General features: G+C 36.2%; 4 protein-coding genes and 1 non-coding gene across 7 annotated transcripts; all 5 read right to left on the bottom strand.

The window, feature by feature from the left end:
• Positions 1–2,105: 2,105 nt before the first annotated feature.
• On the bottom strand, positions 2,106–2,492 carry LOC149017103 (uncharacterized). Its single transcript, XM_089152869.1, has one exon. It carries the CDS (start codon positions 2,490–2,492, stop codon positions 2,106–2,108), a length of 387 nt encoding a protein of 128 aa, XP_089008995.1.
• Positions 2,493–5,976: 3,484 nt separating this feature from the next.
• TRNAE-UUC (transfer RNA glutamic acid (anticodon UUC)) lies at positions 5,977–6,048 on the bottom strand. The gene has a single exon. It is a non-coding gene; the product is annotated as a tRNA-Glu (tRNA).
• A 1,564-nt stretch (positions 6,049–7,612) lies between these two features.
• Positions 7,613–11,999, bottom strand: LOC149017101 (1-deoxy-D-xylulose-5-phosphate synthase 2, chloroplastic-like). Its single transcript, XM_089151419.1, has 10 exons — positions 11,901–11,999; positions 11,646–11,813; positions 11,389–11,553; positions 11,094–11,244; positions 9,517–9,788; positions 9,124–9,397; positions 8,694–9,001; positions 8,305–8,586; positions 7,924–8,208; positions 7,613–7,818 (listed from the first exon to the last, which is right to left on the bottom strand). The coding sequence occupies exons 1-10, from the start codon at positions 11,997–11,999 to the stop codon at positions 7,672–7,674; spliced, it is 2,151 nt and encodes a 716-aa protein (XP_089007545.1). The 3' UTR covers positions 7,613–7,671.
• Positions 12,000–14,411: 2,412 nt separating this feature from the next.
• On the bottom strand, positions 14,412–17,737 carry LOC149017100 (1-deoxy-D-xylulose-5-phosphate synthase 2, chloroplastic-like). Its single transcript, XM_089153808.1, has 10 exons — positions 17,610–17,737; positions 17,310–17,474; positions 17,069–17,233; positions 16,787–16,937; positions 16,422–16,693; positions 16,059–16,332; positions 15,660–15,967; positions 15,276–15,557; positions 14,887–15,171; positions 14,412–14,780 (listed from the first exon to the last, which is right to left on the bottom strand). The coding sequence occupies exons 1-10, from the start codon at positions 17,706–17,708 to the stop codon at positions 14,622–14,624; spliced, it is 2,160 nt and encodes a 719-aa protein (XP_089009934.1). The 5' UTR covers positions 17,709–17,737; the 3' UTR covers positions 14,412–14,621.
• A 1,841-nt stretch (positions 17,738–19,578) lies between these two features.
• Positions 19,579–27,478, bottom strand: LOC149017099 (Exostosin family protein). 3 transcript variants are annotated; one of them, XM_089151417.1, is made up of 6 exons: positions 27,224–27,313; positions 26,834–27,105; positions 24,701–24,987; positions 23,683–23,915; positions 21,621–21,778; positions 19,579–21,352 (listed from the first exon to the last, which is right to left on the bottom strand). In XM_089151417.1, the coding sequence occupies exons 2-6, from the start codon at positions 27,092–27,094 to the stop codon at positions 21,251–21,253; spliced, it is 1,041 nt and encodes a 346-aa protein (XP_089007543.1). In that variant the 5' UTR covers positions 27,095–27,105; positions 27,224–27,313; the 3' UTR covers positions 19,579–21,250. The 3 variants fall into 3 exon arrangements, with proteins under 3 accessions (XP_089007543.1, XP_089007542.1, XP_089007541.1); XM_089151416.1 differs by having other exon boundaries at positions 19,581–21,352; positions 27,229–27,478; XM_089151415.1 differs by having other exon boundaries at positions 19,582–21,352; positions 26,834–27,115; positions 27,224–27,478.
• Positions 27,479–27,665: the final 187 nt, after the last annotated feature.

The following is a 27,665-nucleotide window of genomic DNA, read 5'->3' as shown; positions in this document are numbered from 1 at the left end:
CACCCATGAAAAAAGAATCAAAGGAAAAACTTCAAGATTTTAAGAAAAGAATGTGAAAATTTTTCCTAAAGGGGGCAGAGGGAAGCCCCCTGGCCCTAACGTAGCTCTGCCACTGTTCAAGAAATCTGGATCCTCAATAAAGAGGTATGTGCTCTCTGTATGCTTCTCCACCACATAAAAAGGGTAGAGCCCACATTTAAGTGCTGAAAAAAACTAATCAAATGTAAGATTTTTAATGGGTAAAACCCACTGTGAAACTCTTCATATTCTGTAATAGAAAAATGTAATAGAAGCACAAACATCTACCCCTGCTTGGTAGACAATCCAGGCTATTTGCTATCAACAACTATTTGCTTAAAGTGGGCATATAGGTTGAAATGTGTTGAGTTAATCTTGATGCAATTACCATCAAAGGTCAGCTCAATTGGTAGCGTATCTAATGACCAACTCCTTTCAATAGAGAGATAAAGGTTTGATCGTCCTTGATGATATATGTAATAGTCCCCGCCCGTATCTAATGACCAACTCCTTTCAATAGAGAGATAAAGGTTTGATCGTCCTTGATGATATATGTAATAGTCCCCGCCCGCTACTTTTTCTAAGAATATGAGACACCTTTTAAAAAAAAATAATAATCTTGATGCAATTTAAATAACTGTAGTGTATTAATGGTATCAATTTTGTATAATTGTATCTGGGAAAAGTTTACCAAAAAACCAAGTCGATATTGCATTTTTTTTCTTGCATCCTAACAATGGGTCCACATCCTTTGTAATTCCTTTCATAACAATAAATTATAGTTTTACTGTTCTAATAATGTAAATATTTGGGAAAAAATATCTGATTTAAATAAAGATTTGATTTGAAATATAATTTTGTTTAAATAAATAAAAAATAAAATAGAGTGACGAGCATGCCAAGTTGAAAACTGCCACACATTTTTTTAATTTGAATTATGATCAGATATGCATGATGAAATTATTGTTGTTATTACTTATTACTATTAATTAATTTTTTTTATTTTTTTGGTAAAAATTAATTTTATTTAAACTTATGCTTTTATCCACCCACCATATACGGAGATACGCCTAAACGATGAGAGAGAATCCATCACTATCAATATTTAGTATGGTATCTTTACCCCAAAAAAAATTCTTTTATTATGGATATGTTGGTAATTTTATATTTTAAATATAATTTAAGGGCCTGTTTGTTATATGAATCAGGAGATTTCAAATTTATGAAATTATAATTCATAAATTAACTGTTTGGTTAACATGAATCTATAGAATGAAATCTGGGGATTCATCTTGAAAACTGTTTAGACGTGATTTTTGTGAATACTCAGATGTTTAGTGCTTTTATAGCAGGTATGACATACCCATAAATCTATGGATTCACATTTTTAGTGTAAAAATATGAATCTCTAAATTTCATGAATCTAGGGAATGTGGTAGTTGAATGGACGTGTGAATCTCTTAGCTGAACGTTTTTAAATATCTACCAACTAAATCTGAATCGTCCAATAAATTTTTGAATTTTTCTCCCATTATTTATGGAATACTTGTGTTAACCTTCAATCACTTGCCATTTAAAGGACATTAAATTTTAAAAGTGGAAAACAAACTACGGAAACCTCGATTCTTGTAGGCAATCAGAGTAACATCTCTTTGACAAATATGATTTGAATATAGTGAAAAAACATATACAGTAATTGTGAATTAATGCTAAACATGACTTTCTAAACTTCTGTTTCAGTGATGGGCCCAATCAGAGCTTCAAAGTCTTCAGTTCCTATACTTCCATATATCACATAAAAAACTCCAAATAGTAAGGCAGAGAAGAAGCTGAATAAATAGTTTTAAAATAACCAAGAAATGCATTTTTTTTCCCCGATAATAAAACAACAGAGTCAAGGATTCAAAGAGAAACTACAAGGAAGCTGCATCACAATCTGCCAGAAGGATCTCCTCCAACCTGTGGGGAATATCCTGAAAGAACATCTAAGAGCACTCCAAATCGAGTGAAAACTTAAACATCCAATTAGCAGCCTTATTAGCAACATGTCCAACATATACGAATCGCGTACTCACTATCTCATGCAGCTAAACATCAATTCGCTCAACTAAACAACCAAACCTCACACGATCCACACAACATGGATCCAAAAGCTCTATTGCTTTTCGGGAATCCGACTCCAGCTGTAACGGCAGGAGATGACTACTCATCGCCAGCTCCAAACCTTGGCAAATGGCTTCAAGTTCTGCTTCAAGGACACAACTTGACCGAACCCTTCTAACAAAACCACTAATAAAACGACCCGCAGAATCGCGAAATAAACCACCAATGCAAACATCCGCACCCCTACGTCGAAAGGCAGCATCCACGTTTCCTTTAATCCAACCACCATGAAGAAACCTCCACCTCAAAGACACTCCAAAGCCTACCGACTGCTTGAAACGAGCACAGGAAGCCCACCACCAATTTCCCATATTCTAAAGCTAACTGTCTTCCATTATGAGGTCGCAAAAAATCACACTCATGCACATCACGATTCCTCCAAAACTACAGAAGATAAGTCGTGCAAGCAAACTGTACCGCCCAACCTGGCTTACCCTTAGCAAAGAATCCCACCAAATTAAGCCTCATCCAGCCCCCAGATTTGATTTGAAATATAAAAGAGATCATCATGATTGACACCTTTGATACCATTCCGAGCTCTTCTCTTAAGAGTGGAAGAATGAAAAAAATAACCAATTCAGTCTTGACATTTGATGCCATTTGTTTAGTGGAATATCTGTCATTCCTAAATGAACGACAATACACTTCAAATACAAACCCTAGCACGAGTTTGGTGGTCTTGGCATATAACTATTACATGAGTTTTAATTTTTTTTCTCAATGTTACTTATAACAGAAATTTGAAACCAATCTTGACATTTTATGTATGGGTTTAATGGAAATACACTTCAAATACAAACCCTAGCACGAGTTTGGTGGTCTTGACATATAACTATTACATGAGTTTTAATTTTTTTTCTCAATGTTACTTATAACCGAAATTTGAAACCAATCTTGACATTTTATGTATGGGTTTAATGGAAATTCAACTAGATTCGTGACAAATTGCCCAAAACAAGAGCTAACAAATCGTTTTGTCAATGTCCTATATGACAATTTGGCTGAATATCACTTTATAGTTGGGCAAGTCTTTCTACGGTCGACCACATGTTCTTCACGAGTATTTGATTAGAAGTCTCACAAAAAAAAAAAAAGATTTTGATTGTCTACACTTAAGAAACATGTTAGACATATGATACATCCGTGTCCCTTCTTTCTTGTACAAAACACATTTACTTCTTATCATCAATGTTTTTGATTTTTTTTTTTTTTGGTAAGAATCAATGTTCTTGATAAACTACCATGGAGCTAGCAACTACAGTGGATCGAATTTATTTACTTCTAGATGCTAAAAATAAAATTGACTTATTTTCTGAGTAATCTAGGGGCACTTTTATTTATTTATTTATTTTTTTTTGGTAAAGGGAACTTTTATTTTTAAACAACCGTTTCAAAGAATTTGGTGTCTAAATGTATAAACTCCGAAAATTATAGAACATTTAAAATTAATGCATTATTTCTTTCATTCATATTACAAGTTGTAGGTTTAAAGTTTAATTTCATCTTAAGAAAATGAGATAGAGAATCGCTGAAGGTGCTTTATAAATGAATTATAAATAAAGCTGCCAATTGGATGTCAAAGTTCACCAACGAAGAGTGCTCTTGGATGTTCTCCCAAGTTTAGAAAAAGTCCTCATGGTAAACATGGAGACTATTCTTACTGTAGTTTTTTTCTTTAGGGTCTTTGACCCCGTTATGTACTAGAAAAGGGAATATATATACCGTAAAAAAGGTCACAAATGTGGATGTACTTTTGGCATTATATACGGTAGTTGCTTTGTGAATTCATTCTTTATAACAAAGCGAACTATTTTTTGAGCGGCATAGTTTATGTGAAATTTACGTGGCATTTATCCAATGTGGGCACCAGAGTCACCACTATGTCAGTGGCACTAGCCCAGCAAGATCCCAGTTTCATTCTCTATTAAGTCCGTGGACTGGACGGACGTTCACTTGAAATAAAACTTCCACAATTAATAAATACATAAAAAATGAACCAAAAGAGAATCCGTAAAAGAAAAATTATATAAATGATTTGGTTGAATGCAAATTTATGTCTTGAATAAATCAAAGGCGTGGAATCCAAAGACAAAACAAAAAACATTTATAACCTGTGATTTTTATTTACTTCTCTGAGTAAATTGTAAAAGTCAATGAAGTGGAGTGTTCTTCAACTTATCAATGGCAGACATATTGTTTACTAAGTTTTTGCAAATTTCCCCAGTTAATCTCTAAAACCAAGTAATACTTGATTTAATCTTGCTCTCTTTTCACTAATCTCTTTACTTTTCTTCTGTAATATATTTTTCTTTGAAAAATCTAAATTTAATGAAACAAACAATTAACATGTTAAAAGTTTGTTTGCTTTCTTAAATTATACTTCAACGATTTACCAACTTTAATTTTCATGAATAGATCTTCAATGATTTTCAAGCAAGATTGGTGTGCTGACCATCCATGCATGTATATGTGACCAGTTATTCAATTTAAATTCAATTATTCACTTTGCATTGAAGGTCAACTAACAATAGATTTGAATAATAGATTTGTATGTCTTTTAGTCTGAATATGTCATGCCACCTTTTATTAAGAGCTAAGAGCTTCATATGGCGACAATTTGGATTTTGTCTTTTTTTAGGTAAATTAATATATAGAAGAAATGGATTTATATGTCTTATAGCAAAGAAGTCTTTCCTATACAAGTTTTCCTTTGAAGATAAAATTGTATCATTCTCATGATAGCCATCTACATCTTTACTAATTTATATTTTCTATATGTTTCTCTCTTTTCATATGTCTTTCGAGGCATACGTAGTTATTTCTTTAATTATCTTCGTGATTAAAATCAAACAAAAATCCTTCTTTTAATCATGTACATCATATATCTAACTCTAACATGATATTCTATCTCCGTTCTCTTATTTTGACATGTAGATATAATAATTTATTAGGAGCACTAATTTCCTACCTGCAACCTCAATATCCAAGGAGATTTAAATATTTGCATGTCGCAGCTTTGAGAATGAATCTGTTCATAAGCATAAGCAATCTAGTCTTCAACATCTTTTGTTTAATGCTTTCAATCCAAATGCATGTGCCAGCTTCAAGAATGAATGTGTTGACAAGGAAGATTTAAAAATATATGCACATGAAAATGCATGGGAATATTATTTTGTAAATATTTGATTGATGTTCAGTCTTATATATATATATATATATATATATATATGAAGATGAGGGTGATGTGGAACACCGAGAATGAATGTGTTCACAAGCAATCTAATCTTCTAGTATTTTATTTATTTATTTATTTAATAAGAATTCATCCCTAGTTGTATTTAGGAAAAATAGTCGTAATACTCAAACCCAGTACTCCACATGCATGTAATTTATTAACCACCCATATATCCGGGGCATAAAATATATTGCTAGATATTCAACAATTTGTTGATTAAGGCCTTTTTTACGGAGTTGAGATCCTATACGTATCAGGTGATGAACAACCTCTTAAATATGTGGTGGACGATTATGATGAAAGCATTATCTTCTATCGATCAGGTTAGAGAATCTAGTACAACCCAACCTAACTGTTAAAACGACATAATTATATTATTATACATAAGGACATTTGATCATTCAAATACCTGTAAAAACTCTTAGAATTAAATAATATATGAAAGCAAGTTCATTGAAATAATAAATAAAGTACACAAGATGTCCCTTTTGCTTGGAAAAAAAAAAAACAGAAATTTTGTTTTATTTTGGGTCTCATAATCACAAACAAAATGTATTCTTTTCCGTTACCGGGAATTGAACCCGGGTCTCCTGGGTGAAAGCCAGATATCCTAACCACTGGACGATAACGGATGGATATAAAATTAGTATTTAGCTTTATATTTGACACTGCAAATATTTGTAACTTCTATGTCTCTCTTTGAAAAATCATTCGATATGTTGGAGACTCCACACAAGCAGAGTTTGAGAGAATAGTTTTCCTATACAGCTTTATCCGAGCAGTTTCAGAAATACTTTTAACTCATACTACAACTATGGTCCACTGACCACTCTGCCAAAGTCCACCTCCATTCAGGTATGTATACCATTTCTTTCTTCTTTTATTTTATTATTGTTTTTTTCTAATGAATTCATGTGTACCAATTCAACCATGCATATGTATTCTACTAGAAATACATAAGTTGTAAAAATAACCCAAAAGAAAAGCATATCTACTTAGACACGCTTCTTTGTTAACTAAACTACCCCTTAGACTTAGTTCTTATAATATAAAGAATTGAAGTTAATTGGGTATATGAAAATCTTCTAATGTCAAAGTTTTATCATTGTGAGGGGTTATACATACAAGTAACCCAAACTAGTTGCAAAAGAGAACTGAAGTGGTCAGTGGAGTGTTGGCTAGGGTTACTACAACTAGCTAATTAACTTCTTTAATCAACTGGGAGTTTTGTATGGAACACCAGATGAGCTATCTTCTATTCTGTTTAACTAGTCTCATGGATGTGATTGTTTTGTGTCCAAGTCCAAGCAAGATGAGGTGATGATCTCAAGGGTTTGATCATTGACTTGAGATTTAAAATGAGAAAACTGAGCTTCTCCACTAGGGTTAACCAGTGATTATAAATTTGGGTCAGCTTTCAACCTATCACCGAAGTGCCTGCTTCATGAATTCATTTGAAAGCTAGCTTCTTTCTTTCCCATTATATATCTGTTCTTACATTCCTATCACATTTTCCATAATGGCAAAGTTAGTCAAGTCCAACAATGGTGAAAGTCTGGTGCGTTTACACGTACACGCACGTATCCATTTATGGATTTCTCAACAAGGATGTACATACTAACCTAATTAGTACTGCATAACAGTGCATGACTTCTCCTTTATCAAGAAGCTAGGTTTCATTTTCATTTTGATTTCTCATAACTCTGTTCTTATCCATCGCTCTCTGTGATTCTGATATTTTTCCAGGAAAAATGAAAGGTTGAACCCATAAGGATGGGATTGAGTTGCATCAAATGATGTTGCATGCAGTTTCAATTATTTTTTTACAAAGGTTGCTTTGTCTATTGAAATTTTGAGGGAAAAAGAAGGAAATGGAAAAGGAAACTAATTACCTTAAACAAGCCCATGGCAGCACTGATTGAGCTGGGCCATTGATGGAACTCTGCCCAACACCAGCCCAATCTTGCCAGGGTGTTCTCAAATTTAGCTTTGTTTCAACAAGATTTCCTCACACAACATGACAACACTCACTAAAACCAAATAACCCAGATGGGCCAATGACAGAACCTTGAAGATATGACCACAAATCAATAGGACTATTTGGCTTCTTTCTACCTAAATATCTATTTGAAGAACATTGGGTTTTATTTAATTTACCAAGTAACCTAGATGGGCCATGCAATGACAGAACTTTGAAGAAGACCACGAATCTATAGGACTATTTGTTTTCTTTATGCCTACATCTCTATTTGTAATCACTTCAGCTCAAGTATTTCTTTAGCCCTCCCCATGAGAGACAATACAGTTGCAGATATGTGTTTTGAAGTAAGTCCTGCTTCTTCCATCTGATCTTTTGGTGAACCATGATCAATGTATCTGTCAGGTAGCACCAATGATCTCAACTGCAAACATTCAAAGAAGCTCCATAGAATCAGCAAGGTTCAGGGCTGGCATTTCTTTAAGGGATTTGAAAGGCTTTGTGAAAGCTAGGGAGATTAGTAGATTACCTTGAGGTGCTCGTCCAAAAGTCCATTCAAGCTTAGAAAGTGAGACACATGAGATCCAAATCCTCCAATGGAACCCTCCTCCACTGTTACCAGGATCTCATGCTCAGTAACCAAATTTCTTATAAGCTGTGCATCAAGAGGTTTGCAGAACCTAGCATCAGCAACTGTAACGGTTATGCCATGAGAGTGAAGTGTATTTGCAGCTTCAATGCATTCCTGAACTATGGATCCAAATCCCAGAATAGCCACTTTGTTTCCTTCCATCAGAATCCTGCCTTTCCCAATCTGTTTATCAGGGGAAAAAGAAAACCAAAGAAGTAAGAATTTTTTTTCCTTCCCATTTTATATTGGAAAATTTGCATTGAAGCTTGTGGTGCTTACCTCAAGTTGAGTACCTTTGTTATTCAGAGGGAGTGCTACTCCAACTCCATTACCCCTTGGAAACCGAAAGCAGCTTGGCCTGTCATCAATGGCTGCTGCTGTGGCAACCATATGCATTAGCTCAGCTTCATTGGAAGGAGCCATGACTATCATATTTGGCAAACAAGCCATGTATGTAATATCAAAGGCACCACAATGAGTAGGTCCATCAGCACCAACCATGCCAGCTCGGTCTAATGCAAACCTCACTGGTAATTTCTGAAGATCCACATCATGGGCCACCTAAATTCATTCAAAGAAGCAGCTTCAGAAAGTTCAGACAACACCCCCCACCCACCCCAAAAAAAAAAACAAAATTTCGAACTTAATTGTTGTGAATTATGGCTTACCTGATCATATCCTCTCTGCAAAAATGATGAATAAATAGCACAGAATGGCTTGAGTCCCTCTGTTGCAAGACCTGCTGCAAATGTTACAGCATGTTGTTCTGCGATCCCAACATCAAAGCATCGGTCTGGGAATTTTTTCTGGAAGAAATTGAGGCCAGTTCCGCTACCCATAGCAGCATGGACTGAAACAATTTTGTCATCCATTTCTGCTTCTTTTATCAGTGATTCTGCGAAATATTGGGTGTAAGAAAGAGTTTTGGGCTTGGATTTAAACTGCTTTCCAGATTCAGGGTCGAACTTCACAACCCCTGCAAACCCAGAAATTTAGAACAGATCAATCAGTTTGAGATCGAATTTTAATTATAAAATCAGACTGGCTAGCTAGTTGCCGTCAAATTAATGATATGATGATACTAATTAACTAGCTAACCATGCATCTTGTCATCTGCAGCTTCTGCAGGTGGGTAGCCCTTTCCTTTCTCTGTGATTACATGGATCAGAACAGGTCCTCGTACAGGATCTTCTTTCACTTTTCGCAAAATGCTTACCAAATGTTGTATATTATGACCATCAACTGGGCCTATGTAGTACAAGCCAAGTTCCTCAAACAGAGTAGCCCCAGAACCACTGATCATGCCTCTGGCATATTCATCCATCTTTGCCGCAACTTCATGTGCTTTCTCTCCAATTTTCTTACTTAAACTCTGATCACATCTTGCAAGAAGAACTCCATTCAGACAAATTTGCCATTAATTTGAACCTGAATTCCTTAGACATACGTACCAATTTAAGTTATTTAACGATGGATCAAGTGCTTAATTACCTTGGCAGTTTCACGGGCCTTGCGGAATTTGGTGCTTGCTTGCAGCTTACTTAGAGTGGTGCTCAGAGCTCCAACCGGCGACGCCGGACCATCAAGAGTGGCAGTGGGCAGAGAGACCTGTCTGTTATCGTTCAGTATTACGACCATGTTCGTATCAAGGTACCCTGCATTGTTCATCGCTTCGTAAGCTTGCCCTGCCGTCATCGCTCCATCTCCAATCACAGAGATAACATGGTTTTTCTTCTTTAGGAGATCTCTTGCAACCGCCATCCCTGCAATGGGAAGAAAACCAGGTTCCACGTTTTCAAATAAATGTCAACAACAAATTATAAAAATTAGAACAAATGAAACAATAAGTCAAGAATATATTACTGATATGTCGCGAATGTCGCTTTTCTCTTTTGTTTATGGCATTTTAACGCTATTTTGTTTTAATTTGCAACGAATACATCTTGCTTGGTTATTGCCAACTATTACATTACATAGTTTGTATCGATCAAAAGGGATTTCTTACATGCGAGTTTTATAAACTTCTAATTTCGCTCACATACAACCGACCATTTGTCAATTAGGAACATTAGTTTAAGTGATCTTTTAAGGTCAAAATAATGGTCTCAGTCTGTTTCTTGGCCTTAACTTAGTTAAGTTACACAATAAAAATCATACTAAAATGACCTCAAATACCCTTCAAAACTAGGGGTCGATTTTTCGTCGACATCCCTCCAAATGTTGCCCAACATATCGCGATATCTCACAATGTCGATAGTGTCGCCAACCACCGACATAGCAATTTTCAAACCTTGTTGCTAAAAAGAGTCTGTTCCTCGGCACATCTATGCTGTCCACCACTCATTAAGGGAAGTGCCCACCTATCTCTGACGGATAAAATGAATCCAAGGTGGGATCCTCAATAAGTCCCATGTGTCCCCTACCTTAATACGTGGTGGAGATGTATGAGGAGAGCTTAGACTACCCTGATGGGTGAGTCTAAATATTTGCCAGGGTAGAGATATGTGCTCCCTTAAGGGTGGTGTCCACCTCTAAGTATTGACAAAATAAATCTAAGGTAGGACCCACGTAAGCCCCCTCCTAATATGTGGGAGCGAAGTGTGAAGAGAACTCAGGCCTCTACCCTAACAAGTAAAAGTATGTGCACCCTTGACACTTTCGCCTCACAATAAGGGTGGGGGGCCACGTGGGTTCCATTGGAATCCCAAGTTTAATTCATTTTGTCCACATTCAGATACGGGCCCAGCACATACCCTACCTTGACGAGTAGAGGATCCAGACTTGGAAGACTCTAGCTAGATAATCTCCTCGACAAATGTACTCTCCTAACACTTTTGAACCACAAAATAGGGAATACGACCGATCTATATATATTTTTAACAAAAATCAGAAATGGAAACATCAATCAATGGGACCCACGTGGGACCCACCCCTTATTTTGGTAGTTCAAAAGGGTCCCCATGGGAGGGAGGCAATTCGACTCGGACGGGTAGACTCAGAAAGAGTAAGGAAGGAACAGGAAGGATGGGTTGGTGGGAATTAGTGAAATGAGTAGGTGTACAGTGTACCTAGGCCAGCAGAGATACTTGTGGAGCTATGTCCTGCACCGAAAGCATCATAAACGCTCTCATCCCTCTTAGGAAAACCTGCAAGTCCCGAAGTCTGCCTGATCGTATGCATTCTTGATCTTCTCCCCGTCAAAGTTTTATGCACGTAAGCCTGATGAAGAGGAAATATATAAAAATGGAAAAGTTAATACTTACTGCTCCTCGATCAGAAAATATATATATATATAATTTCCAATTAAAGTTTCTATATATAGCTAGAGGATCAGATCGAAGTTAATTAATTCTTTCGATTCACCTGATGGCCAACGTCCCAAATGATTTTATCATCTGGGGCATCAAAAACATGGTGAAGAGCCACTGTCAGCTCCACCACTCCCAAGGTTGCACTCAGGTGTCCACCTATCTTTGAAACTGTATACACCGTTTCAGCTCTAAGCTCGGCTGCCAGTTGCTCAAGATCCTGATCGATCCAAAGAAAATTAGAACGCAAAACCATAATTAATAACCCATCATGCACAAGATCATCATCAACAGACTTAATTAGCTAGTTACCTGTATTGATAGGTTCTTCAGATGAACTGGATAATTAATTGTGTCCAGTAATGGCGTAGCTGGTTTCTGTCCAGAATAATCAATTGTCCATGAACAATTCACTTTCTTCATTGTTTCATATGTTTCTTCCTCTGCCGATTCGTTACTCGCACAAGCCCCCATTCGAACCTGAAACTCATCACCATCAATCACATATCAATAATCATAATATCCATGCATGAGACAGAAAAAAAAGAGTGATCATTTATAAATAACCTGTCTTCTGCAATTGAGATACGGCATTGCTGCTTGTGGAGTTTTGTTGGAAAGATTCATGACTGATGTTCTCGCCATGGGAAACACAGAAACTGCCATGACTGATCCAGAGAGAGAGAGAGAGAGAGAGAGACTATAGGGTTTGAACGCTAATAGAAGAAAGCTCTCCAGAATTTATAGTGAGAAAATAAGTGAAAGTGAGCTACATACAATGTTTCTCCTTGTTCTTCTGTTTGTTTCTTTTTCTTTTTTTCACTTTTTCCTCTTATGGAAAATTACATTTATTTCATACAGGGAAACGGCTCTACCTTCCAACTAAAGTTCATTCAGGTTTATTATCACCACATAATAAAAAATTAAAAAAAAAACACTAAAGTTCATCCTGGTCTTCTAAACCAAAACGAAGAAGAAAAAAAAGTTCATTTGTTTATTTACCTCTCATCTTTCAGTTTTTCGGAATTGAATTTCCCAATGATTTATGTGTCGCGATGCTTTATTTACATGAAGAGGAAAATTTTCAACTCAAATAGCTAAAACAAAATCATCAAACATTGTTTTAGTAAATTTCTTCTCCAAGTGGGACTTGAGTCCATTTTTGAAAATATATTTTTCTTACTTGGAAGCGTGTGTGTACCTCAACATAATGACATGTAAGATTGCTCCACTACGATACAATGATCCATAAAATACAAAACTCATGAAGATATTAAGACTATCTAGGTCTAATCACAGTTAAGGTTAGACTAGCAAAAATTGAGATCGTGATCCGTTTTCGACACTTATACTTTGATCAGAATTAATGAAGTCTTTCGTTGTGATGTAGTGCCCAACAATAGTAGAAAATCACAAAAGTAATTGAAACGGCGTAGTTCAATCATGGCCAGGGTTAAAATAACAAGAATCAATATCTTGATCTGTCATTGACATTTATACGTTGGTTAGAATTAATGAAGTCTTTCGTCGTGATAGTGGTTGATAATAATAAAATCAAATATGAATGTACCTAGTTTATTGAAATTTAGAGAGGTGAAGATTGTAATTTCGGATTGAAGAAGTCTATTCCTTAGCTCGTTTAATCTATACTTTGTAGAGATGAGTTGATTTAAACACTTGACCTATATCAATATATGTTAAATATGTTTTTGATTCCTCAGTTGAATGTGGACATGCATTCTTATGGAGAATTACATATGGGACCTCACAAAAAAGGAAAATGAGTCCAAAAGGATTCTAGTGAGTGAGATACAAAGAATTCTTTGCAAATTTTTAGCAAAATTACAATGCTTATAGCCAAAGAAATCCATAAATATTTGATTCATAATATTTAGTATATTTAATGGGTGTTAAAACAGGAAAATCTGCTGTCAATTACTTAAGGTTTGTGGCCAAGTTCTTAATAACCAGAAGATTTTAATCAATTCGATTCACTGTTTATATGTATAAATAAATTTATGCATTTACTAAGGTTGTTGGCCAGCTCTTTAATTTTTTGGGTAATTTTCATATGTACTCCCTGAGGTTTGGTCCATGTCATTTTTAGTCCAAATAAATTGACACTTTGCATCTGCCTTCCCTGAGGTATCCAATAAGATCAATTAAAGACAAATTGTGATTTGTATGACCAAAATACCCTCACATCTATTCTCCATAAGATCTGCATTTAAAGATTTAAAGTTTCTTAATTTACAAAATCAACTCCTAAGATGCATTGCATCTCTGTCCTTCAAAACTTACCCCTAAAATCTTTTTCCAACATCTCAGAATCTCGAATTGTTTCTGAAGGTCCGCTCCGTAATCTCCTTCCTAGTTAATTAGAATCGGAAACACTTGATTTCTTATTTGTATATCTGACTCAAATCTGGGGTTTTTTTTCTTTTCTTTTCAAAAATGTTCTATTGCTTAACCGTAAGAGTTGAAGTTATATTTTTCTTGTTCAGTTTATCTTGAGGCGCATGATGTTATTTCAATCTGTATATGTTTGTTTGATAGAAAAGATTCTTGTACATGTATGGCTTGATCAACACGATTAAGAAAAATCGCTTAGACATGGAATTTGTTGTTTCGATATCTGAATCGTTACCTCTTGTTAATTGGAATATGTTGGAGGTTTCTAGATGGGTTCAATTTTTATTTTTTATTTTTATTTTATTACAGAACCCTTCAACCCAGACTTTTATAGAGTGCAAGAAAGGTTCGATTTTGGTTTTATAGAGTGCAGGTTATGGCTTTGTAGAGGGAGGGTCTTTTATGACTCGATGCTAACTACCTTAAGTCATAGATTACCTTGTAAATTCATGTGGCTTATCCCCAAAAACTGCTGCTTCTGCAGCTAACAAAATCTATCGTAGGTTCCACGGTACAGAGAACCCAAATTCTGTTATGGAGTTCTTTGAAAGCATTGGTTTTCCAGATTTTGGGAGTGGGGATAAATAAGGAGTTGATTTTGTAAATTAAGAAACTTTATATATTTAAATGTAAACAGTAATTCTACATACTTAAAGAGTCCTAAATTCCTTTCTTTATCTTCCACACTTTGGGTTTTGTTTCAGCACAAATGCTTTTCTTCCAAGCTCCAGCTTCTGGGTCAAAAATCAGAGTGAAAGCACAGCAATGTCTTGAATAATCAAGTTTCCCACTGGGTATAACTCTTCACTGTTTCTGGATGGAAGATCAAAAGGACAATGCCCCGACCTAGCCTCTAAATTAATGAAGTCTGGTTTCTTATATTTTAAGTCCCTTGAGGTGGAGTGCTTCTTTGGCCCTTCCCAAGAGAGCCAACACGGTTCCAGCTATATCCCTTGAAGTAAGCCCTGCTTCGGCAATCTGATCTTGTGGAAATCCATGGTCAATGTATCTATCTGGCAGCACCATCGATCTCAACTGCAAAGGATATTCAGAGTCATCTATAGAGTCAAGGTCAAGGAGAAAAAAAGCTCCAAGAAAGATAATTCTCAAGGAAACTGGAATTTCTTTGAATGGATATTACCTTGAGGTGCCCATCAAGAAGTCCATTCAAGCACAGAAAATGAGACACATGAGATCCAAATCCTCCAACAGAACCTTCCTCTACTGTAATCAAGATCTCATGCTCCCTAGCCAGATTTCTTATTAGTTCTGTATCAAGAGGTTTGCAGAACCTAGCATCAGCAACAGTGACTCTTTCGTCGCAGAAGATGAGTAAATTTGCAGCTTCAATACATTGCTGAACCAGGGAGCCAAATCCTAGAATAGCCACTCTGTTTCCTTGCAACAGAATTCTGCCTTTTCCAATCTGCAAAACCAAAGAAGTATGACTTTTTATTTTTTTCCTTCTTTCTCCAAGAGTAACTAGCCCAATTCAAATTGGAAACTTGCATTGAAGCTTGTGATGCTTACCTCAAGTGGGGTACCCTTGTTATTAGGAGGAAGTGCTACTCCAACTCCATTACCCCTTGGGAACCTAAAGCAGCTTGGCCTGTCATCAATGGCTGTTGCTGTGGCAACCATATGCATCAGCTCAGCTTCATTGGAGGGAGCCATGACTATCATGTTTGGCAAGCAAGCCATGTATGTAATATCGAATGCACCGCAATGAGTAGGTCCATCTGCACCAACCAAGCCAGATCGATCTACTGCAAACCGCACAGGTAATTTCTGAAGACCAACATCATGGACCACCTGAATGCATTCAAAGAAGCAGCTTCAGAAAATTTTCACACACACAAAAAGAATACCCTAAGTCGGAACAGATTCAAACTTAAATTGTTCTGAATGGCTTGCCTGATCATATCCTCTCTGCAAAAATGATGAATAAATAGCACAAAATGGCTTAATTCCCTCTGTTGCTAGACCTGCTGCAAATGTTACAGCATGTTGTTCTGCAATCCCAACATCAAAACATCGATCTGGGAACTTTTTCTGGAAGAAATTGAGGCCAGTCCCACCACCCATAGCAGCATGAACAGCCACAATCTTGTCATCCATTTCTGCTTCCTTGATCAGAGATTCTGCGAAGTACTGGGTGTAAGAAAGAGTTGGTGGCTTGGACTTGAACTGCTTTCCAGATTTGGGGTCAAACTTAACAACTCCTGCAATCAAAAACAAAATAAAGAAACAGATCTCTTTTGGGGATTCTTGTGATAAAATAGGATTAGCAGGCAATACTAATAACTTACTGACCATGCATCTTATCAGCAGCGGCTTCTGCAGGTGGATAACCCTTTCCTTTTTCAGTTACAAGATGGATCAAAACAGGTCCTTTTGCAGGCTTTTCTTTCACTTTCTGGAATATGGCCACTAAATCTTCAATGTCGTGACCATCAACTGGACCTATATAATACAAGCCAAGTTCTTCAAACAGAGTAGCACCAGAGGCACTGATCATCCCTCTTGCATATTCATCCAACTTTGCTATAACTTCATGTGTTTGGCCTCCTATTTTTTTGCTTAAACCCTGACAAGAACCCAGTTCAGATTAATTTTCTGCTCGAAGCCATAGCGAATGAATCAAACTGTAAATATCTAATCTGATGCAAAGCTTACCTTGGCAGCCTCACGGATTTGGCGAAACTGGGTGCTTGCTTGCAGCTTACTGAGGGCACTGCTGAGAGCTCCAACTGGTGGTGCTGGACCATCGAGAGTAGCAGTGGGTAAGGAGACCTGTCTGTTGTCATTCAATATAACAATCAGATTTGTATCAAGATATCCTGCGTTGTTCATTGCCTCGTAAGCTTGCCCTGCTGTCATGGCTCCATCTCCAATCACAGAGATAACATGATTATGTTTCTTTAGAATATCTCTAGCAACCGCCATTCCTATCAAGTACAGAAACTTACACGACTTCTTAGTCGAAAATTTGTGAAATTCAACAAAGAATTGAGAATCTAATCTATGATTCATTCTCATACCAAGACCAGCAGAGATGCTTGTGGAGCTATGTCCTGCACCAAAAGCATCATAAGGGCTCTCATCTCTTTTAGGAAAACCTGCAAGCCCAGAAGTCTGCCTGATCGTATGCATTCTGGACCTTCTTCCCGTCAATGTCTTATGTGGGTAAGACTGAAAATTTATTTCACCCAGATCAGAAAATCTTAAACTCTTATAAAAAACTAAAGAAAAAAAAATTTTGATGGAAGGAAAATCAAACCACTTCCAATTGAAAATTATAGTTGAGAAGCAGAGTTCTTCACCTGATGGCCAACGTCCCAAATGATTTTATCTTCAGGGGTGTCAAAAACATGGTGAAGAGCCACAGTTAGCTCCACCACTCCCAAGTTTGAACTGAGATGCCCACCAGTCTTAGAAACGGTATAAACAGTTTCAGCTCTAAGCTCTGCTGCGAGTTGTTCAAGATCCTGAAAAGACACAGTAAAAATTCCATCAACCCATGAAACAGAGGAGAAAACCCACTGAATTACAAAACCCAGTTACCTGTATTGACAAATTCTTCAAATGAACTGGGTAATTAATTGTGTCAAGTAACGGCGTAGTGGGTTTCTCTTCTGAGAAATCAATTTTCCAAGCACCATTTTCTTTCTTTATCAATCTCTTCCCTTCTCTGCCATTAGAATTGCTTGTAGAAGCTCTAGTTTGAACCTGAAAACTCAACATCGTCAACTACCATTAGAAAATCATAGTTATCAAAGTCTCAGCATTGATGCCAATTCAGCCAAACACATCCATGAAAAAACACAGAATCAATGAGCAGGTTAAGGATTAAATTTGCAGAACCTGTCTCCTGCGACTAAGATACTGCACTGGTCTTCGTGGAGCTTTAATGGGAGGACTGATGGTTGAGGTTCTCGCCATGGAAAACCCAGAAACCGCCATGGGTAATCAGTAGTGGAGGAGGGCCCAAACGCAGCAGCAGAACAGGAGAGAGCTTTTTAGAATTTATAGCACGAAAACAAGCAAAAGTGGAGCTGTGCAGGCTGGTTCTGTGTGTGTGTGTTTTTTCTTTTTTTTTGGTAAATTTTTTATTTTACATTGAATGCGCTGAAATCTAACGTTTTACTTGTCTTTCCCTTTTCACTTACATTTATTTCCATGAAATCCATCCATTTAAAGAAAACTAGAGAGTCCAGATCACCTCTTTTTCACCGCATATTACGGGTGTTGCTCTATGTAGGACCCACTAAAATTTATTTTTAAATTATTTTATCAATATTCAAATACGGTCATACATTTATTGTGTGGTGAATAAACGTTAGAGAAGCAATATTTGTTCCCCCCAACAAGGAAGTTATATAGAATCTTTATTTTCTAATTATTTTAAAATTTATACTTAATTATTTTCTTGGTAATTTATTGTATTTATTTATGTAATCCTCTGTTTTGGTGAAAATATTTTTTTATGTAGTTCGTAATCCAAAATGATATAGAAACTGAATTTTGATGATCTTTATTTTGGGCATCATGCTTTCTTCATTTAAGGGCATGTTAGGTTACATGAGTTTGGAGATTTCAAATCTATAGAGTCATAATTTATAAAATTAACTGTTTGGTTAACCGAATATGTGGAATAAAATCTGTGGATTCATCTGTAATTTTTGTGAATGCGCAAATGTTTAGCGTTTTTATAGTAGGTATGAAATATCTGGATTTCACCCATACCCATAAATCTACAGATTCACATTTTTAGTGTAAAAAGATGAATCTCTAGATTTCACGAATCTAGAGATTTTCACAACCAAACGGTATAAATCTCGCATTTATGAATCCAGAGATTTGAAATCTCTAGATTCATGTAACCAAAAAGGCCCTAATTTAATTTCAAAATATGTATATAGCTGTAGCAAGTAGCAACTCCTTTCATGAGAAATTTTACCCCAAAAATCCATGAGTAACTTGTTGAATTGCAATAGAAGTACCTAAAATACCGTATTGCATGGAGGTGCTTTAATGCACCTGAACACTTAAATGTAAAGTATTCTAAATGGTGCTTTCATCAAAAAAAGTTTATGAATGATTCAAGGCGTGACTTTCAAAGATGAAAATAATTATTTATAAAATATAATGTTTCAATTTTCGACTAATTGAAGTAGTCATGCATTATATTATTCTAATGTTGTAACATATTTTTAAACTTGACTTCTCATGGTGATGGAAAGTTCAAAATTTGGCACATATGTAATCCTTAGGAAATACAAAATTATGACGACGTAGAAAAGAAGATATCTTTATAAAAATATTTATGATTTTCTATGAAATTAAGCAAAGCTTTTTAGAAGAAATATATATACAAATATTATACATGAGACTAGGGGTGTCATTAAAATCTTATTGGCCTGAACCGTCTCAACCTGCCTTAACCTCAGCCCAGATTAACCCAAAGGACGGGTTTGGATTACAACATAATTGGCCCTGACAAGATTGGATAGGGTTTAAGTTAACACTCAGGCCACTCCAACCCTACCCGACCTTGTATTAATTTAATTTAATTAAAATTATGTATAAGTTACTTTGAATAATTATTTAATATCATATCTTACAGACGATGCCAAAGGGCTCACTTAATTGATAAACACCAACACTACATAATAGGTCAAATATTCGGGTGGCACTAACCCAACTTGGCCCATTGACACCCCTACATGAGGCCCCTCATGCTTGACATATTAATGCCTCTTGCTTAGAATTTAGTTCATGATATTAATGAAGACATGCTTTTTACTTTATTTTATTTCATTTGATCTTATTTTTGTATCGAACCATACCCCCTAAACCCTAGCTCAGCTCCCCAGGATTTTCAAAAGCTAATACTTGATGCCTATTAAGAAGCTACTAATACATTTCATATACAGATTATTCCATAATGTGAAAAGTTTGAATTGTCAAGAACTCCTCCTTTTAAAATGTTTTATGACTTTCTCTCGAAGGATCCTAAAACCTATGTAAATGATATCATCCAAAGGATTAAGATTGTGGGTATTGCCACACAATTATATATTTAGAAATCAATATGAAAATTTAAGAAGAGAAACTGTGAAAGGCTCCATTAAGAATCATTCCTTTTGTAGGGGCATTTTTATTTTCTTTCGGAATGATTGAATGGTAATATTTATATTGATGTAACGTGACAGTGGTTGTCACACTTAACTGATCAAAATTTATTAAGATCTTTGAATGTGGGTATAAATATGCACAAGACTTAAAGAAAGCTTGACATCGTGAATGTAAATGCATCTTGAATATTTTTAACATTTATCTTGATAGCATGTCTGGAATGATTTTGGCAGTCAATATTAATCACATTATAAAAGTCAAATGATTGGAGTTTACGGGTCATCTTTATAAAATACTGGAGGGGATAAAACAAGAAGGTAAAGACTTGATGCAACGGTCAGATTGCTCCACCACAATCTATTGATCTTGACATTCCAATATAAAAATATTTAATTCAAAGGTCACCCACAAACCTTGCAAAGAGAGAGACATGATCAATTGATAAGTAGGTAATAGCTTGTATGAGAAACTATTAGGATAATCTTCTGTTTGGCATCCCAAGTCCAAACAACATGAGGTGATGGCCCTTTTGAATTGCTTATTAACTTGGGAAAGATAAATGAAACATAGAGGAGATACAAAATTGCAACTTGGTGAAGCCTGTGAAGAACACAAACACACACACACATCAACTTGTAAAAGATAGATGATTACCCACCCCCACCCACCAAGAGACATGCTTCGCAACCCACATAGGATCAGGTTCAAGCAGGACCTGGGTTGAGATACACTTGCCTTGATGGCAGACTGAGTCCAAGCCAGGGTTGTAACAAATTTTAAAATTAACTTTTTCACAGAACTGGGTTGTTCAAACCCAGGGTTGGTTGTGCTGATGGAATAAGTTTGATCCACAAACAACTCAAGGTAGAACCTTGGGAAAGCAGATTGCAATGACTACCTGCTTTGAGTAAATCTTTATAAAATTTAACAGAAAATTTTGAAGGCAAACCTGTTAGCATGGATACAAATAAGCTAAACGACTACAAAACCACCTTACAGCCTCTGAGTAACTAAACAAGGAAATGATTGGAATCTCTTACCAGAATGTTTTTTTCTTTTTTGGGGTAGAATCCATAACGATATTTAACAGTCAACATCAATGGACTCTTCACATCATGTAAACCTCTGCTCATTCAGTTCCCATGCATTATGCTCTTTGTGATACAGATCTTGTGAATTTCCCATTTCACAGGCTGGTGTGTGTTCTTTGGCTAGAAACATATGCCCTGAAATATTGAACGCAGTAGTATCACACACTAACTTGTCTGCTGAGACCAAATTAGATAAAAGAATCTTCAGTGTCCAACTTCATGCATCTGATGCAGATACCCATATTCACTGTATGAAACTAGCATGTCCTCTGGCTTTCAATATTTAATAACATGGTGGCGTAACCAAAGCTCATACATGACCATATGAAAAGCATCATATTTGATAGGAGGTGTATTCCACTGGAAGTGGTTTTGAACCTGGTAAACATGTCATAAAGAAACACAAAATAAAACTAAATCAATGAAGATCCTAAAGAAGAAAATCTTTTCTATTCATCCCACCCAGTCTCACACCATAATTTCTTTTTATTTTAAAGATTAACGCAAAAGGCTCCTTCCCAACTCAAGTTTTTGCTATTTCGACAACTTTGGAATTCTTCTTCAATCTCTACCCGAGGGTAAAAAAACTAATCATCAACCAACAGATTCAGAAGTGCAATCATCATAATTTTAGTTTTCACTGTACCTTGACTAAGTTATTATGCAGTGAAATAAACTCTGCATCAGGAATGGCCTTGAGAATTTGCTTGAGTTGGTACACATCTTGTTCTCTGACTATGACAGCAAACTTTTTCCAATCAAGGATCTCATTAAATGGCAAGTCATAATAATTAGACATTATCACTGCAAAACAAAGCAGGATATCAATGTTTTTCACAACCTAAATTTGTCTGCAGTACATGTTTAATGGGGAGCGAGAGGAGAGGTCAAACTAACAGGTGTTACATATAGAAACTGAAGAACAAATAAATAAAAGTACAGAATATGAATGATGAGATTAAAAAGAGGAAGTAAATCAACACAAGTAATGACCATGTTACAAATTTGAGTTTCAAAGCTACCCATGATTTAAAAGTAATAACTGGGCTTAACTTAAAACTATTACCCAGTCCCCTTTTGACAGTAAATAGAAGAAACATCATTAGGTTAGAACTTTTCCCCAAAAAAAGAAAGAAAGAAAGAAAGAAAACATCAACTGAACTTACTGAACTTGTAACTGTTTTATTATTTTGACTTTTCCTTTAATATTTAGTTGTGCCCACGGTCATAACATGGATTGTTTTCTTCTGATAGACGCATATATGCACTGACTTCAGTCAGCCTGGACCCACCCAAGTGTACAATAGGCAAAATAAGCTGATAAATAATGGAAATTGTGTAAATAAGTCCAACTTTGCAAGTGGAAGTGGAGAACCATAAATAGGTAGGAACTTTAAGGGAGATCATTAATTTGATGGGGAGGAACAGACAAGAGGAGAGCAGGGAATTAGATAAGGATAAACAAGGAATTTTTTTTACATCAGAGGAATGAAGGTAAAAGCAGGGGAAAATTATGGGTTACTAACAAATAAAAGTAATATCATCAAAAGGGGGGGGGGAGGGGGAGAATTTTTATTCAACCTCCAACCAACACAGCTCACTAATAAAACTGCTTTGCAGTGGTTCTGGTTCATTAAATAGAGCTTCAATTACATTCTGGAATTACAATTAAAATTGCATTCACAAGCCCCTATCAATTCCATCCCATGGAAGTCCCTAACAAGTTTTCAGGGGCAAGATCTAAGAGGGTGAATCGTGTGATAGGAATGGGCCACTATCAAGAACCCATGTCAAATGGGTCAGTAACTAGAGATTTCTTAACATTTCTAAACCCAATGGCACTATGTTTTGCAGAAAAGAAAGAAATCAGAGATTACCCAAAGAAGAAAAGGGATCACAGAGGAAGAAGAAATATGAAAATAAAGGCGAATAAAGAGTAATTAGAAGAAAAGAATAGACTATGAAGCGAGAGATTAATCTGGACCAAAGGGAAGGAACTGAGAATAGAAAGTTGCAGAACTTGGACACACAAAGCTCTTGGCAGCAGCGCTAATGAAAGCATCCATTCCATAATATATTATGAAATTTAATGGTTGCCTCATCAAAATATGAAGGCTCAAAAACTCCAAATAATCTTAATCTAAAATTGAAATAGAACTCAAAACAAAATGGACTTTAACCCCTAGTAATCTACTCACTATGAAACATAATAAAATAAAAGAATACATTACAAAATATAGCTGCCAACAGAGTGGTTCTATACCCAAAGAAGTGCCTGCCAAAAAACCTATGAATGCAATAGAAAACTCAATGCATGACAAAGACTACTGGAAAGATGTCTCACAGAGACAAATCAGATTCTCCTTCTGACCAGATTGTCTTCATAGGCAGTGTAAAACCACTTCTAGAAATAATGCTAGAGTTGACATCAAAGTGCTGATACAAGGAATAACATAATGAGGTGCATAGTTCTCATATCCCTGTGAAAGACAAGATGGCCAATCCAATAACTAGTTAAAGCATTGCATGTAATATGTCTCCTTTTAAATTTGTTCTTGATTGCATATAATTCAGCGCCAACCAAATGTCTCAAACAGTTATAGGTGGTTGATTTTCTGGTTTCAGAAGGAGAGCAAAGTGCAGATGCACCTTTTGGTGGAACCATTCCTTGTTGAGTTTTGACAATGGACCAAGGGAAGAATCCTTACCAGGAACACATCCATAATGAATTGAGTCTGCTATGCGAGCACTGTTGACTTGGGAACCACCAGGGCATATACAGAATTTAGTCCTATAAAACTTCTTCTGATAGACAAGATGCCCGGTAGCCCTATTTATTCGGTTGTTCATAATATCGAGTTCTGTGTCATTCTCCCATACACGTGCAAGTATAACTCTTATTTTGGAATTACGATGTCCAGCCCAGAAACCAAGGGTTGTCCTGCAATATACATTCACCAGTAATTTCAGTGATGACTTTCTTGAGATCTTACTTACAAATACAATATTTCTATTCAACTTGCAAACCAGTTTATAGTATATCACAACCTCAGGAAATAGAGAAGACAAACACAAGCAACTGTATCTACCAACTAAAAGCAGGGTAAAGCACAAAAGATGCCATAAATGTTTAAGATACATAAGAAAGAAACCTTTTGAGATGCACCTCCAGAAAATGTATCAATCAATTTAATAAAGAAAAAACCCAAACCAATATAAATAAATAAATATAAAGAAAAAAAAGGCTGTGTTTGTGCACAAGACAATTTCTATTGTAGCTAACCTAAGATCAAGCATCCCCTTTTCTTTGTTCAAAAGGTGAAAGAACCCAATCTAGTATTTTGTCTTCCTTGTGGCCCTCAAAATGCTTCTCAATACATGATAGAAAGAGGTCATTCCCTTTGGAAAAGAGATGCCTGAGATCAATTATTCCGTTGCAGCATAAGAGGGTTCAGCCACAATGGTCATTCCCTTCAGAACAAGCTGTTTGATGGTACTAGTAGGTGGCTCAGCTATTGGTTAGAGCAGAATAGTTGAGCAATTGATACTTTTGCAAATAAAGCATATTGGTTGGCTCTAAATTCAGCATCTATTCTATGGTCATTTATTCGTAGAGTCATCAAAAGACACTAGAGCAACATATTCTACATCCTTTATTCCTTTTTAACAGATATGGAAGATACTTTATTATAACATGAGAAAAAGAAATATAACTCCACATGATACCTGTTTTCTATATCATTTCCTCCACGTGGAAGAGCAAATGGCTGCAGTACTTGAGGCAGGGCAACATCTTTATGGGGGATGAATGCAACATCATAACTTGGAGAACAGACAACCCGAATTGAGTTCTTCACCAGCAACGGTACTCCTTCAGTTGCCCTAACACCAACATCATGACAAGTGACAAAAAAGTGGTCGGCCCCCAGGGTTCTATTCCAATAAGGATACTTGGATATTAAGCTTTCAACATAATTTTGGACAATTATGGTCATGTTCTCATAGGATGTTCCCTGCATACATTTAAATTACCCTTTAGATACCAAAAGAGCGTAAGAAGCAAAAAAATATTTCAAAGAATATTATCATTTTTTATGTGTCTCAAACTTCTCAACTTAAGATTATCCTACATTTGCAGTGCACATTGCTGGGCTGACACCATGATTAAGTGTTTAGCTATGCTAAGTCTACTAGCGGATCTGCTTATACACAATTTCATATGAAAATATGTAGCAACTATCAAAATCCCCAATAACAAATGCACTAGATCAGGTTACTTCGATTAGTAAAAACATCCATAAAATGCATCACTACAAATTAAGGTCGACATTCATCCAAATCGCACCTTGCGTGGGGAAAGATTGGGGATGATGATTACAAAAAGGACCCATCAAAGGTCCAAAGCATATGCCTGTTGAAAAAGAAAAATCACTTAAATGGGCTTATTTGAATCCAGGGTCTTTGATCCAATGGATGTTTTTTGTATTGGACCACTCTAATAGGCCTATAATATGGATAGACGCTAGGCATATGGAATAAGTTAGTTAAGTGTCATTATTTCTTTAATTTAATTGATATTAAATGGTATACAAGTGGCTTAGATTGAATAGGAATAACCTCTAGAAGCATTCAACAAAGGGAAGGAATGAGCTAAAAGGTAAATATATCATCATTCCTTAATGAAATACATTGATCTGATTGAGACACAAATGCCTGAAGTAGGAATCAATTTCATTCCATCATACATATTGGGATCGGTTTATACTTAAAAAGTTTTCCTTTTTTTCAAAAACTCATTACATCACTCATTTAACCGATCTGGATTTGCAAATTACTATAGATTTTTCATTGGTAGAATGGAAATAATTGGGGAAGAAGGTCCCACAGGTAATGAATGGGAAGATAGAAAAATTGGAAGAAGAATGGATTTTTTTGGTTAGACAAATGGAATTAGCTAAGCATTTTATTCAAACAAATGTAGAACCAAAATGGATAGTTTCAATGAAATACATTGATATGATTAAGGAATAACAGCTTGTACCTTTTACAGGACCATAGATTGGGACCAAAAGATACTTCGACAAGATCCATCTATTTCAACCTTTGATTTGTGCAATCTATACGAATGATTCAAATAATAACATTCATCAACCCAAAAACGAAGGTACCTTCCTCTTAACTGCAAATGTAGTACATTAATGGACCTCTTGAGTGCTTTATGTCTCTTCTTCCTACTGATGTCAGAGAGTCACAGTGGTACCCATTCTCCCACTCTACATATAGTACTCAACTTATAGCTCTTTGCTTTTAACAGCAATGTGGTGTAACATGGCCAACTGAGGGAGCACCACTCATATTCTGCTAAATAATCACTCTACACAAAACAGTTATGTTGCATTAAGTAACCGATCCAAAGGGTGGGAAAATGTTTTTAGAAGTGATATCTACGATCTATCATCTATAGGAGGCATGTCTTCATCTTATGAACAAAAATGACGGGAGTTAAACGCCTTTTCCTTCTACATTTTTGGGTAAAAAATTAAACATTTTCATTGAATGACACATTATGGAACTTTACCTTGACTAGCAGAACGTCTGTACTGCAGGTCATTCGAGTCATTCATCAGATGTGTATGTGTGTTGCTAATTTCATGGAAAGTAAATACACGAATTGGGTTTTGGACAGGAAGCTAATGAAATTTTTTGTTTGGGAAAGAAAAGGAGTAAGTAGCACCAATCGATCTTTAACTAAAACAATAAGAGCACACGACAATGCATTGTACAATTGTGATCAAGAACCTGATATTTCATCTCTTCACTAATCAGCTAACAAATCGCGAAGAGACCAGAAGATATTACCTTCCCCCTCATCTTGTGACAAGAAATTGGAATGAAGAAGAGATGCGCCGAATCCGGATCCTCCGTCCGAAAATGACTCTCTCTAATATTCTGGAAGAAATAACCCTCGCTGGAGTACTTCCCAGTAAGCTTCCTGGGCGTCTGGTAAAACGTATTCGGATCTCCATCAGGATATATGTAAACCTTGAAATTCTTCTCCATCTCAGCGTAATTCAGTCGGAAAACTTCAGGATAGTGATAGATGTCAGGGAAATCCTCCATAGCACCGACATCTGAAACGACCTTCACACATCAAACACCTTAGAGAGCCGAAGAAGTTCAGGGAACGGTGATTGAAGAGAAATATATGAAGAAGAAGATTTGGGGAGGGGGAAGGAGGAGAGCGAGTACCTTACTTTTGAGGATATCTGCAGAGAGATCCGAGCCGTATCGAATCGGGGAACGAAGAGATTTGAGGGAGAAGAACGTGAAGGATAACAGAGTAACAACAGCAAGAACAAGAAGCGATCTCTGCAAAGTGCAAATGGGAGAGGAAGATTGAAGAAGATTAGGCTTTCCCGCCATTTGGCCTTCGTTGTCGAACCGTTTTTCCTGACCTTGTTTTCGAACAACTCCGGCGAAATTGGCTAAGCAACCGTACTTGTAGTCTTGTAGCAGTATACTGAGAGAGAGTGTAGTAATCAAGCTTGGGGACGGTGGGGTATGATGTGGGCCCTTTTTTCGTTTTTCTTTTTTTTTCTTGGGGTAGAACTGTGGGCCCCCTTATTTTAATTTCCATTTTTCTTCTCTTATTTAAGCCAATAAAATTCTGAGTCCGGATCCGCTAACACGC

Source organism: Hakea prostrata, chromosome 4 (assembly GCF_041222555.1).
Source record: "Hakea prostrata isolate BN-2017 chromosome 4, UWA_Hpros_2, whole genome shotgun sequence".
In the NCBI taxonomy this organism is placed as follows: Eukaryota; Viridiplantae; Streptophyta; class Magnoliopsida; order Proteales; family Proteaceae; genus Hakea; species Hakea prostrata.
Note: the sequence above shows the minus strand (reverse complement) of the source record. Positions and strands in the feature narration are given on the sequence as shown.

Bases quoted from the DNA above. Each gene is read 5' to 3' on its own strand.
- LOC149017099 (XM_089151415.1), bottom strand. From the start codon at position 27,397: ATGGCGGGAAAGCCTAATCTTCTTCAATCTTCCTCTCCCATTTGCACT. The intron at 23,916-24,700 runs GTATCATGTGGA...TGTATATTGCAG, and splicing joins GGAAATGATATAGAAAACAG to GACAACCCTTGGTTTCTGGG. The intron at 21,779-23,682 runs GTAAGGATTCTT...TTTGTTTTGCAG, and splicing joins TCATTATGGATGTGTTCCTG to TGATAATGTCTAATTATTAT.
- LOC149017103 (XM_089152869.1), bottom strand. From the start codon at position 2,492: ATGGGAAATTGGTGGTGGGCTTCCTGTGCTCGTTTCAAGCAGTCGGTA.
- LOC149017100 (XM_089153808.1), bottom strand. From the start codon at position 17,708: ATGGCGGTTTCTGGGTTTTCCATGGCGAGAACCTCAACCATCAGTCCT. The intron at 16,694-16,786 runs GTATGAGAATGA...TGTACTTGATAG, and splicing joins AAGCATCTCTGCTGGTCTTG to GAATGGCGGTTGCTAGAGAT. The intron at 15,172-15,275 runs GTAAGCATCACA...TTGGTTTTGCAG, and splicing joins ACAAGGGTACCCCACTTGAG to ATTGGAAAAGGCAGAATTCT.
- LOC149017101 (XM_089151419.1), bottom strand. From the start codon at position 11,999: ATGGCAGTTTCTGTGTTTCCCATGGCGAGAACATCAGTCATGAATCTT. The intron at 11,554-11,645 runs GTAACTAGCTAA...TGGATCGATCAG, and splicing joins TGAAGAACCTATCAATACAG to GATCTTGAGCAACTGGCAGC. The intron at 8,587-8,693 runs GTAAGCCATAAT...GAATGAATTTAG, and splicing joins TGCAGAGAGGATATGATCAG to GTGGCCCATGATGTGGATCT.